The sequence below is a fragment of the Mirounga leonina genome, unplaced genomic scaffold (genome assembly GCF_011800145.1).
Source record: "Mirounga leonina isolate KUSES-001 unplaced genomic scaffold, KU_Mleo_1.0 Mir_97, whole genome shotgun sequence".
NCBI lineage: Eukaryota > Metazoa > Chordata > Mammalia > Carnivora > Phocidae > Mirounga > Mirounga leonina.
This window is the reverse complement of record NW_023270889.1, coordinates 162,426-174,977: the sequence shown is the minus strand read 5'-3', so window position 1 is coordinate 174,977 and position 12,552 is coordinate 162,426. Positions and strand designations below refer to the sequence as shown.

At 45.5% G+C, this 12,552-nt stretch overlaps 1 protein-coding gene across 5 annotated transcripts in view; it reads left to right on the top strand.

Annotated features, from left to right (window-relative positions):
• Nucleotides 1–12,552, top strand: part of LOC118006572 (A disintegrin and metalloproteinase with thrombospondin motifs 12-like) — a 298,824-nt gene that overhangs the window by 162,705 nt on the left and 123,567 nt on the right. For all 5 annotated transcript variants that reach the window (XM_034999292.1, XM_034999293.1, XM_034999294.1 and 2 more), the window contains exons 4-5: nt 7,432–7,628; nt 8,362–8,445. In XM_034999292.1, the coding sequence (XP_034855183.1) occupies nt 7,432–7,628; nt 8,362–8,445 (281 nt within the window). The remainder of the gene's footprint in view (nt 1–7,431; nt 7,629–8,361; nt 8,446–12,552) is intronic.

Genomic DNA, 12,552 nt, shown 5'->3' with positions numbered 1-12,552 from the left:
CTAAAACGCTGTTTGTTTCTCAGAGTCCATAGTCTCTCATGGTTGGTCTCCCCCTCCAATTCCCCCCCCCTTCATTTTTCCCTTCCTTCTCCTAGTGTCCTCCATGCTATTCCTTATGTTCCACAAATAAATGAAACCATATGATAATTGACTTTCTCTGCTTGACTTATTTCACTTAGCATAATCTCCTCCAGTCCCATCCATGTTGATGTAAAAGTTGGGTATTCATCCTTTCTGATGGCCGAGTGATATTCCATTGTATATATGGACCACATCTTCTTTATCCATTCATCTGTTGAAGGGCATCTCAGCTCTTTCCACAGTTTGGCTATTGTGGATATTGCTGCTGTGAACACTGGGGTGCATATGGCTTTTCTTTATTCACTACATCTGTGTCTTTGGGGTAAATACCAAGTAGTGCAATTGCTGGGTCATAGGGTAGCTCTATTTTTAATTTTTTGAGGCACCTCCACACTGTTTTCCAAAGTGGCGGTACCAACTTGTGTTCCAACCAACAGTGTAAGAGGGTTCCCTTTTCTCCACAACTTTTCCAACATTTGTTGTTTCTTGCCTTGTCAATTTTTGCCATTCTAACTGGTGTAAGGTGGTATCTCTCAATGTGGTTTTGATTTGAATTTCCCTGATGGCTAATGATGATGAACATGTTTTTCATGTGTCTGTTAGCCATTTGTATATCTTCTTTTGAGCAGTGTCTGTTCATGTCTTCTGCCCATTTTTTGACTTTAACACGTACTATGTTTGTGGGTTGCCTCTTTGTTTTGTTGACTGTTTCCTTTGCTGTGCAGAAGCTTTTTATTTTGATGAAGTCCTAAAAGTTCATTTTTGCTTTTGTTTCACTTGCCTTTGGAGATATAGCTTGATGTGGCTGATTTTGAGGAGGTTACTGTCTATGTTCTCCTCTAGGATTTTGATGGATTCCTGTCTCACATTGAGGTCTTTCATCCATTTTGAGTTTATCTTTGTGTATGGTGTTAAAGAATGGTTGAGTTTCATTCTTCTGTACATAGCTGTCCAATTTTCCCAGCACCATTTATTGAAGAGACTGTCTTTTTTCCATTGCATATTTTTTCCTGCTTTGTCGAAGATTATTTGACCATAGAGTTGAGGGTCCATATCTGGGCTCTCCATTCTGTTCCATTGGTCTATATGTCTGTTTTTGTGCCAGTACCATGTATTTCTGTCAGAGGATGAGGAAGGGAAAGAAAGTGTGTGGGGTTAGATCTCAAATCAGTGGAATTGCTTGTCATTGTGAGTGTTAGCAATGAATGAAATTGACAATTTAAAATAAGATAATAATGGATCATATTGTTTTATAAATTCTCACTCTGATTATCGGCTCTCTGGAGCGCTTTAAAAAAAAACAAAACAAAGAAAACCCCTCCCTTTCACCTGCACTTGATTTAATTATGTTGTTATTTTGGGAGGTTTCACATTTCCAAAATGATTCGTCATTTCCTTTCTCCTTTTCGACATGTTCTTAATGAAGTGAGGGCATTGCCAGCCAGGACCAGTCAGCCTTTGGGAAGCATATATCATTTGATTTTTTCAGGTACTTATACTTTTTGTCCACAGCCCTAAACCTGGGGAGTACTTGCTTTTGACATTTCCTGCTTATTAACACTTAGACTCTTGTTGCTTCACTTGTTTGTCATTGAAGACCTACATCTTCACTTTAGCAGTGGCCAGTTTTGAGAAATGGATAGTCTGTTACCTAAGGACAAAAATAGTTTTGGTTCATAGTGAATAAAGTAGACTTCTTTTTACTGAAAATGAGCTTCCTGGCTGAGGCATTTCAGATCTACCCAAAGCTGGTCCGAAGAGACGGACACCTCCGGCAGCTTAACTATCATTGCTGCTGAATATGAGCACCAGTACTGACATTCAGCTCGGTTGGGAAAGGCAACTGTGTTCTCCCAGGAAAGGGGTCTGGTCGTAAGTGTGTGGTAGCAGCAAACTGATGAGTCGTATGGGCAATGGAAGGTGTCTTTGCTCAACTGGAACAACACCCAGGGCTGAAAGGACCCTTAGAGATGGTGTCATCGGGTGGTTTAGCTCTGCCACGTGGACTCCCTTTCTGTGCCATCTGCCACGTGTGCCTCGGAATTCTTTCTTTTCCTTGCTTTTTGCATAATCTTTGTCTGAAGAAAGGGTCTGTTACTAAAATACATTTTTATTTTTTTATTTTTTGTTTTTTTTAAGTAATCTCTATACCCAACATGGGGCTCGAACTCACGGCCCTGAGATCGAGAGTCGCATGCCCTACCGCCTGAAGCAGAGAGATGCCCCTAAAATACATTTTTAAAAGTAGGAGTCCAGTTCACTTTCCTCATTACATGCGGGGGGGGGGGGGGGGGGGGGGGGGGGGGGAGGTGACGAGAACACTGCTCCAAGGTCATGGGACCTATAAGTGGCTCAGTACAGGAGTGGTTTAGTCCAGGCCTATGGGGTCGGGGAGTGAACAGTTGTCAATGGTGGGCCTGAATAGAAGCTTTCTAGGTCCTATCAGACTTAAAATGTCCTTCCTTTTTCCTGGTGCCATTTCTCCAGCCACCACATCTGGGTCCAGGACATCTTCTCTCAGTAGGTTATGTCTGGACTGTACAAGAGAAGTGAGACATTGTTTCCAGAAAGCCAGTAGCAAAAAGTCACGAATTACCTGTTGAGCTTCTCCTACACAAATTTCCTTCGAGCTTTGCTTAGGACTGGTAGGGACTTGGAGCTTTGGGGTCAGCTGGTGTCTGGTCCACCTTTTCCCCTAGGGTGACCGTCTTTTTTTTTTTTTAAAGATTTTATTTATTTATTTTGACAGAGAGAGAGAGAGACAGTGAGAGAGGGAACATAAGCAGGGGGAGTGAGAGAGGGAAAAGCAGGCCTCACAGCGAGCAGGGAGCCCGATGCAGGGCTCCATCCCAGGACCCTGGGATCATGACCTGAGCCGAAGGCAGATGCTTAATGACTGAACCACCCAGGTGCCCCTATGATGACCGTCTTGAGCTAATCCTTTCTACTCCCCACATTGCAGTTTCCAGCCAGAGGTTTCTCAGGACCCCCACCCCTATCTCCACACCACCAATCTAAATGACATTCAGACTGACTCATCTAAAATGCTGGTCTGCTGGGGTGCCTGGGTGGCTCAGTTGGTTAAGCATCTTACTCTTGATTCTGGCTCACGTACTGATCTCAAGGTCCTAGGATTGAGCCCTGTGTGGGACTCTGCACTTAGCGTGGAGTCTGCTTGGGATTCTCTTTCTCCATCTCCCTCTGTCCCTCCATCCCTTTCCTGCATGTGCACATGTGCGCACTCTCTTTCTCAAATAAATCTTTAAAAAACAATTTTTTGTTTTAAATGCAGGGCTGCTGCTTATTGGCTTAGAGAGTTTAAACAAATTTTGTAACCTCTCTGAATTTCCTGTTTCTTATTTTAAAATGGCAATAATAAGACTTATAAAGTTATTGAGAACTAACTAATAAAGGATCAAATAAAAGTGCTTATCACAGGCCAGCCTCTTGTTAGGCGGTGGCTGTCAGTGATCGTGTTGCTGCTGAGCTTTGTTTCAGGAACCTCACCCAGGCTGGTGGTGGGAAGGGGGCAGTCAGGGCCCTGGGTCTCATTTGTCTAGAAGCTGTAGGGTGTGGCCTGGAGAAGGTTAACCTGAGAGGATCTTCGTGGGGGCAGCTGGGCCTCAAATCTGGCGGTAGGTGCCGTTAATGGCCCGTTTGCAGTTAGTGGTAAGTAACGCTTTATAGGCCAGGCAGACATCCCCCCTCTCTATGAGAAATCTGTGCATGAGGCAGCGGAAGAGAATCGAGGTGAGCGAACAGCTGAGTTAGGGACGGAGGCAGAGCCTTGAGCACGTACCTCAGTGGAGACGTGGCTTCATTGTCCGGGCTAGAAGCTCCTGGCACGCTGAAAACATCCCTTAGAGTCCAGGTATCATTTCCTGGGTCTTCTCCCCTCTGTGTTCACTTGCCTTGTTCCCTGGTCATCCTTGAGCCTCCTCCAAACCCCTGGCTCCAGTCATGCTTCCTCCCTGTCTGCAGACGACCTGGCCCCCTCGGAAGGCTGAGAGATGGGCCGCAGGTAAAAGCTCTGCTACCCCGGAAAGCTCTAAATGAGAGAGAGCTCCGTGAAGAGCTGCCTAAAGCATGCAGGGTTTGCGGAAGGGAAAAAGGAGTCCATCGTTTGTATTTTGCAGAGATCCGTAGGCCCTTGGCTCTGTTAGCACAGAGAGCTGCCCTTCTCTAGCTTCAGGCCTGGGAGGAGTCCGCCCTGGGTCAGGACTGGAAATTGTCCTGATGTAAACTGCCCACGTGGCTAGATTTCGCCCCCTAAAACAAACACTTCACAGTCTCAGTGTGGAGAATTCTTTAATTGAAATGAGTCATCCCAGAGGGAAAAGTAGAGAGCGCTTGCAGTTTTCCTGTATTTGTGATTCCTAAATTGTGTCTGATTCATCTTCAGTTTTTCCTTTACCCACGCATCAAGCCTTTACTGGGTGCCACTGTTTGCCAGACATGGTGTTAGGCCCTCAGGACAAAGCTACAGGAGATGCCCTTCTGTGCTCACAGCCTCACTGGAAGCCCCCTGAAGAGCAGGGAGCTACAGCAGTGTGGGAAGCTCTCAGTGTGAGGCCTGCCCAGAAGCCATCCCAGCCCAGAAGAGGCATCTCTGAATAGTGTGTGTGGCGTGGTGTATGGACGGAGCTGTGTCCTCCCAAATTGCCTCTGTGCAGACCCTAACTCCCTGGGTGACTGTATATGGACATAGGGCTTTGGGGAGGTAACTAAGGTTAAATGAGGTCATAAGGGTGGGGTCCTAATTCAACAGGATGGGTGGCCGTAGACGAAGAGGACGAAAGAGAGATCTGTCCACATGCACACAGTGAGGAAAAACCATGTTCGCAGATCGTGGGACGGTGGCCATCCGCGGCCAGGAAGAGAGCCAGTTTTCCTGCCAGCTCCTCGCCAGAGCCTGCACTTGCTGCCATCTGAGCTTGGACTTACAGCTTCAGGGACTGTGAGAAAATAGTTTTCTCTTGTTTAAGCTATGGTATTTTGTTATGGCAGCCTGAGCAGACTAAGACAGTCTGTGTGTGTTGGGAGGGGTGGCAGGGTCAGGGGAGCTTTCTAGAATTGTTGGCATCTCACCTGCCCCCGAGGAGCTGTCTGGCTTTGTCACCAGGCCTTGGAGATAAATGTGTAGGGCTGACTTCTTGTACAGCCTAAAATTTTTTGAACAGAAGCGTTTCTTCTGTTAAGTCTGGGATGACGTCAAGAGAACCTCACAAAGTCGGCCTAGATAGATACGATCCTCTTTTCCTGCTCGGTCCCATCAGGGCCCAGATTGAATCCCACCACTGCTGCAAGGCTTCTGGCACCATCCGTGATACAAGAGACATCTCTACCTTGGGAATTATCTGAAACCTGATGACATTTTCATTAGCACGAGCATCTGGCCTTTAGCAAGTGCTTAGCTTAGGTCTTGTTGGAACACGTCTTCACCGGACTGCATTCTCATTTCCACGTTTCCTCCTACCTGCCCTTTTATTTACTGAGAACTCGCCTGTTTGCTGGAAATAACTTGATGGGCTATAAAGCTATCTTTTGTTTTTTTGCTTTAAACTCTGCTGATCGATGTTGAGATAAAAGGTGGAGGGGGGTGGGTAAAGGCAGAGACGTGAGATAAGAAAGGACTGGGAGAAGCAGAGAGGTCACCTTTATCCTACCAGTGTCCCCCCAGCTCCTAACCATAGGCACCTGAGGCTTGAGCGGAGTGGCACCCACAGCTGCAGCCTGTGGCGGGGGTCCTGCTCTTAATGAACGGGCTGCATATCGCACCCTCTGTGCCAACTGTAGGGAGCCGGCCGAAGCCTCTGAGAGCGGGGGTGGGTGACGAGCCTACATGGCCAAGGGAGGGGGCTCAGGGAGAGCACTGTGCATTCCTGCAGCTTGGAGGAGGTCTGCCCCCACACGGCAGGGACAGGAGGGATTGAGAGAAGGAGATCACACCTAAGCGGGTTGATAGGATTCCTCTGCTTGGCCTGGTCTGCTAACACCCCTTCCCAGACACAGGCCCCACGTGGGCTCAAGTGTGGCTTGCTCCCTGGCTTGCACAGAGAGATTTGGAAACATAGTCTGAAGCGTTCCCATGAGCTTTGAAAAGAGGGTGACAGACGGGGGGATAAGTGGGGTGCAGAGTTAGAACCCGTTGAAAACATCTCTGGAGATTTCTGAGGGAAGGCATACTTATCCGTGTAAAGCAGGTGGAGAAGGAAAGTAGAACGTTGTTCTCCCACAGACAGATGAGGGGTTAACCATCTCCTCATCTGCAAACCTTCACAAGACTTCCCTGCAAGGCTAACACAATCCTGGTTATTTTACCAAAGTATGGCTTTATTATTTTCAAGTGAAGCTCGTAATAAATGAATTTGAAATTACAGACTTATGATTATGTCTCTCTCTCTTTTTTTTTTTTTGGTAACTACTCCTCAGTGTGTTCTGACTTCACATAGACAGTGAAACTGAGGCAGCGGGAAGGGTTACAGAGCAAATTAATGTATCGACTCTACCTTCATACCTTCTAGAAGTATATGCAGCTTTTCCAGCTTACATGTTCTCCAGTTGTATGCATGTTTACTTGGTGGGAGACAATGTGGCATATATGAAAACCGCATGACTCTAGGGCATAGAAAACCCTGGATCTTCTGGACCATAAAATTATGAGCTGTGTGACTTTGGGGAAATTATTGAACCAGGCATTTTGAACATTAATTTTCACATGTGCAAAACAGAGATAGAAGTACGTCCCTCAAATGTTCATGAGGATAAACAACTTGGCGTTTTAAAACCCTGTACACTGCTTGGCGTATAGTAGGCACTGAATAATTTAGAGGAGAGGAGGAAAAGAAAAAGTTCCCAGTTTTGATTATAACATCTTCTTAATAGTGGGGGACCTATTTAATGAAATAGGTAGTAATTATTTCAAAGAAGTACTTTGAATCCCTGTAAGATGCAGATTTCAGTTATCTTGGTCATAATCATTCAAATTGGTCCCTTCTTCCATTTCAGGCATATATATAAGAACATTGTATTCCTGGGACGCCTGGGTGGCTCAGTCAGTTAAGCGTCTGCCTTCGGCTCAGGTCATGAACCCAGGGTCCTGGGATCGAGCCCCACGTCGGGGTCCCTGCTCCTTGGGAAGTATGCTTCTCCCTCCGCCTCTGCCTGCCACTCTGCTTGTGCTCTCTGTCTCTCTCTGTCAAATAAATAAAATCTTAAAAAAAAAAAAGAACATTGCATTCCTACATTGTTAAACATAAATTAAACTTATGGCCTTGAATCTTTAAAACATAGGTGAGTAGTATATGGAGATACATAGCGTTAGCCCCGTGTCTTCTGTTTAATGTTTAGACAGTCTTGCCACCTCCCAGAAGGTGGAGCTACAGCGAGAGAGGTGGGAGAGGAACCACTGGCCCAGCAGAGGCCTGTCTCGGCGTTCCATCAGCAAAGAGCGATGGGTGGAGACGCTGGTGGTGGCCGACACGAAGATGATTGAGTATCATGGGAGCGACAGCGTGGAGTCCTATATCCTCACCATCATGAACATGGTAAGTCAGACTGTGGGGTGGGGAGAGGCAGCTGGGGAATAGGCATCACCCTCCAAAAATAAGAGAGACCTTTTTTGTTCTTTTCACATGTATATATGAATCTATTCCCTGCCTAAATGAGGAAGGATGGAAATTCAGGACCAATTAGTCTGTCTCTTAAAAATGCATATCCTAGGGAAGTTTGGAATTTATCACGTATTTTCTACTAGGTATTTCTCAAGTGACTCAGTCCTTTTAGTATGGGTTTATCTCACCAATTTATATTAGTGCACAGATAAGTAAACTGAGGCAAAGAACTAGAACATGATTTCCTACAGGTAGTTAGAATTGGAATAAAGTTAATGACCCCTGATTCCAGATTTCCCTTTCTCATTCTTGATGTTTCTGCCTCCCCAGAGAGAGTGTTAGTCCTGTCGAGATGGGGAAAGGTATTTGCCTCCGGAACTGACAATAAAAGAGAGAAAGACCCTGGGTCGGGGAAAGGGTCAAAGAGAAGAAAGGCACCAGTCCCGCAAGCAGACAGCCAGCCAGTCACCTTGGAAAGGTTGCCTTTAGGTATCATAATGTGGATTGGGCCGGGGGCATCTCTCACTCTTCGTTGTACTCTCCCCAGAATTCCTGACCTCTAAGGTGACATTTATTTTAAGTGCATCACAATGCTATTTCCCCCCTCCTCTGGCATTTATCTGTTACCTATTCATGTGAGCTAATGGTTTTCCATTTCTGACTCTAGGTCACTGGGTTGTTCCACAACCCAAGCATTGGCAATGCAATTCACATTGTTGTGGTTCGGCTCATTCTACTTGAAGAAGAAGAGGTAAGGGGTAGTTTCTCTCCAGTCTTCTGACCTGTATTCTTACACTCACTACCTCCTTGACAGGACAGCTCTCGATGGACAAGAAAGGGAGCACCAGGAAGGTGTTTAGAAACCTATTGAGAAGGAAAATGATATTTCTGTATTATTTTCTTGGGAATTTTGTGCTGTCAAGTGGGAGATGGAGAACATTTCTGAGATAGACATCATTGGAATCACCTGGCAGTCATTTTGTCTAGTAACACACAAATCAGATTTAGAGCAGGGACTTAGAATGTTCCACAGTGAAAAAGACTAAATCATGAAATGGTTGCGTGGTTTCAGTAAAAGTTAAAAGGGACATGGAAATGTTGAACTCTTTATAGTGTTTATTTACCTCTTGCATATTAATACATACCCCTCAACTCTGGGCTGTCTTGTCTCTCTGTACTTTTGCCCTTGGAAATGTCATCTGTTCTCAGAGACTTACATGTCTTCTACATGCTGAGACTCTCAATTTCTTCTTCAAACCCAGACCTCTTCCTTGTGCTCCAGACTCATGTCCTGATGCCTCCTTGCCATTTCACCCTGAATGTGTCAGAGCCCACCCAAACTTGCAAACTCAGTAAGTCCACCGTGGCATTCTTGATTGCTCCCAACCCGATCATCTCAATTCTGCCTGCCCCCGTGCTCCAGCCCTCTGTGGTACCCATCTCGCTAACCACGCATAAGCCTGGGAGTCATTCTTGAATCCTCCTCTTCTTATTGTCCACATTCAACAGCAACGCCCACAATGCTACCTTCAAGATCATCTCAAGACCACTCACGGTCCATCATCTCTACAGTCATTACGTTGCTTTAGGCCTTATTGTAATCTTACTGCAGGGAACTCCCAAATGGTCTTCCTGTTTTAAGACTTACCCTCCATAATCCTTTCTCCATATAGCAGTTAGACTGGTAATCTTTTTTTTGCATTTTAAAAAATTATATTTGACAGAGAGAGACACAGCGTGAGAGGGAACACAAGCAGGGGGAGTGGCAGAGGGAGAAGCAGGCTTCCTGCGGAGCAGGGAGCCCGACGCGGGGCTCGATCCCAGGACCCTGGGATCATGACCCTAGCCGAAGGCAGACGCCCAACAACTGAGCCACCCAGGCGCCCCTAGACTGGTAATCTTAAATGAAAATTGAGTTGCTCCACTGCACAAAACTGTTAAATAACTTTCTGTTGTTTTTAGAACAAAATAAAAAATTTCTACCGTGCCCTGCAGAGACCTTCATGATCATGCCTCCATCCCCCTTTCCCGTCTTTCCTTATGTTGCTCTCTGCCTTGTTTCCCACCTCGAACTCCCTGGACTTCAGGTAGGTTCTGGAACACGCATGGCCTTTTTCAGCCTCATGGCTTGTGCAACTTATGATTGCCAATGCCCGAAACACCCCTTCCATGGCTCTACTGATGGTTGGCACGTTCTCTGGCACCTGTCAGATCTCTGTTTAAATGCTGCCTCTCCAGAGAAGTGTCAGTGACCAGCCGACTCAAAGCCAACCCCACTTGCTGTTCTCCATCACAGAATAAGCTTTACTTCCTTTATTGGTACTTCTCTCACAGCTCATTGCTATTCTGTATATCTGTTTACTCTTCTCTTGCCTATCTTAGCCACCATCACAATGTGAATTCCTTCTTTATTCTTGGCTGTATCCCCAGCACGTAACACAGTGCCTGGGACATGAATGAATGAAGTGACATTCAATGAAGGAATGAACCAGCCAACCTGGTGAAATGCCTTTACAAACTATTGACCTTACCTAGCAGCTGAAATATGTGAAGAATGGCCTCATTCAAGTCTCCCTCTGCAAGACACCTGAGGTCAAAAGGCTCGAGGCAGGATTTACTGTTTTTTGGCCTCCACAATCAGAAGACTGAAAAACAATCATATCTGGAGCCTGGATCCATTTTCCTTTTTCTCTCCCCTACCGTTCCCCACTTAACGAATCACTCAAGGCATACTTTGGGTATCTTGGAATACTGATGGATGTATTATTTTTCCTTCCTGTGAAACTTTTATTATGAAAATTTTTCTAAAACTTAGAAACCAAGCAACACAAAAGCTATGTATCTTTTCAATGTCTAACATGACCTATCTGACTCTATGGGAATGCAATTTTGCCTGATTTTTAAGTGCTTATTGAGTAGGTCCTAGACACAGTAAAGTTAGGTATTAAGATGCAGAAAATTGGGGTGCCTGGGTGGCTCAGTCGTTAAGCGTCTGCCTTCGGCTCAGGTCATGATCCCAAGGTCCTGGGATCGAGCCCCACGTTGGGCTCCCTGCTCCGCGGGGAGCCTGCTTCTCCCTCTGCCACTCCCCCTGCTTGTGTTCCCTCTCTCGCTGTGACTCTGTCAAATAAATAAATAAAATCTTTAAAAAAAAAAAAAGATGCAGAAAACTGACAGGGTACAAATAAATGATTTTTGTCCAGAAGAAGTGAAAATAATTTGTATCTAGCAGAGAGCTCTCTGAAGGTTGCGGTTTTATTGGTCTGTTGACTAATTTTGTATCTAATTTAGCAATCTGATTCCAGCATTCTTTCTTTATAGTTTCACCAGCTAAAGTGGCATCACTTTCCTGTATCTGCCTTTGAACCAGCTTGGACATCTTATCTATCTTCTTATTAATGAGTTAAATACATCCCTAACATGCTCACTATATATTTGTATGAAAATTACATTTTTAGCTTTGTAAAAGTTATACTTTGATACTTTGGAAGACAAATATCCACCATTGTATAATGATCTCTCTTACATGCATGCATAACTGCAGAATGTGTAGAAGTTTAGGGTTTTCAAACAAACAAACAAACAAAAAGCCAAGGAGAAACTCCCCTCTGCAGTCCCTGTGGGAGTGCTAGTCAGACCTCAAAGTGTGCCTTCCATGGATCAGGCCCCTTAAAACTCCACATCTCTCCATCCCTAGGAAACAATGCCCCTTGGAGACTGTGGAAGTCTCCTGATCAGATTGGGGGGCCACCAAAGGTGGGGTGACCCAATTGGGTGGAGGCCAGCAGCCTGGGAGGTGGAAGAATTGACTTGAGACAGAGCAAAAGGGATAGAAGTCTACTGAACCCACTGCCAGGGAGCGGCAGGCAGGACAGCAGGGGAGAGACTGTCTGCCGGGAGGCAGTGTGGAGGCTGTAGTTAAGAAGGAAGGTGAGGACGAATGGGAACAAATGGAATTTTCTTTTTTGGTGTCTGGGTGTCAGTTGACCCATTGGTCAGCTAGGGCTTATGGGTATTTTGAGGTGGGTTGCCTAATAGGCCTGTCTGTATTTGGGGGGGAAGGTGTCGCTGTGGGTTCTTCTACCTTACCTGTGTTTCCATTGTTCACGTTGGTTGCCTAAAAGCAACCTCAACAGAATCCTTTGAAAGAATTTGGCAGCTACCTCTCTGACTCCATCACAATAATATTGTTTTTCTTCTTCCTGTTCTGATTTTGCAAGAGCAGAGATGCAAATGATTTGCTAAAAAACAAAACAAAACAAACAAAAAACATGGCTTCCTTCCTTTTACTTGCCAAATATCTTAGACTTTTACAGAATCTCCCTCCATGTGATACAAGGTCCATAATTTGACAATAGAATTGCTGTCTCATCAAAGAGTTACAATTTGCAATTCTCATTTTCTTTTTTTTTTTTTAATTTATTCATTTGAGACAGAGAGATACAGAGAGAGAGAGAGTAGGAGCAGTGGGGAGAGGCAGAGGGAGAGGGAGAAGCAGACTCCCCGCCAAGCAGGGAGCCCGATGTGGGGCTCAATCCCAGGACTCTGGGATCATGACCTGAGCCAAAGGCAGACGCTTAATGACTGAGCCACCCAGGCACCCCTGCAATTCTCATTTTCTTGATTGCCAGATCATGACTCAAGCTACCTTCACATCTTTGACTAATGAGCAGCTCTGAGCACAATGAGCGACAATGATCCCAGCCCTAACTGACATGAGGGTAGCAGCCAGAGACAGAAAGTACAGTGTGAGGCATTGGGAGGGACTCCTCCTGTGAGCAAGGAGACCTGAGTTCTAGTCTCACTTTGCACTCATCCAGAAGGTAACTCTGAAGAAGTGACATCATTGCTACATACA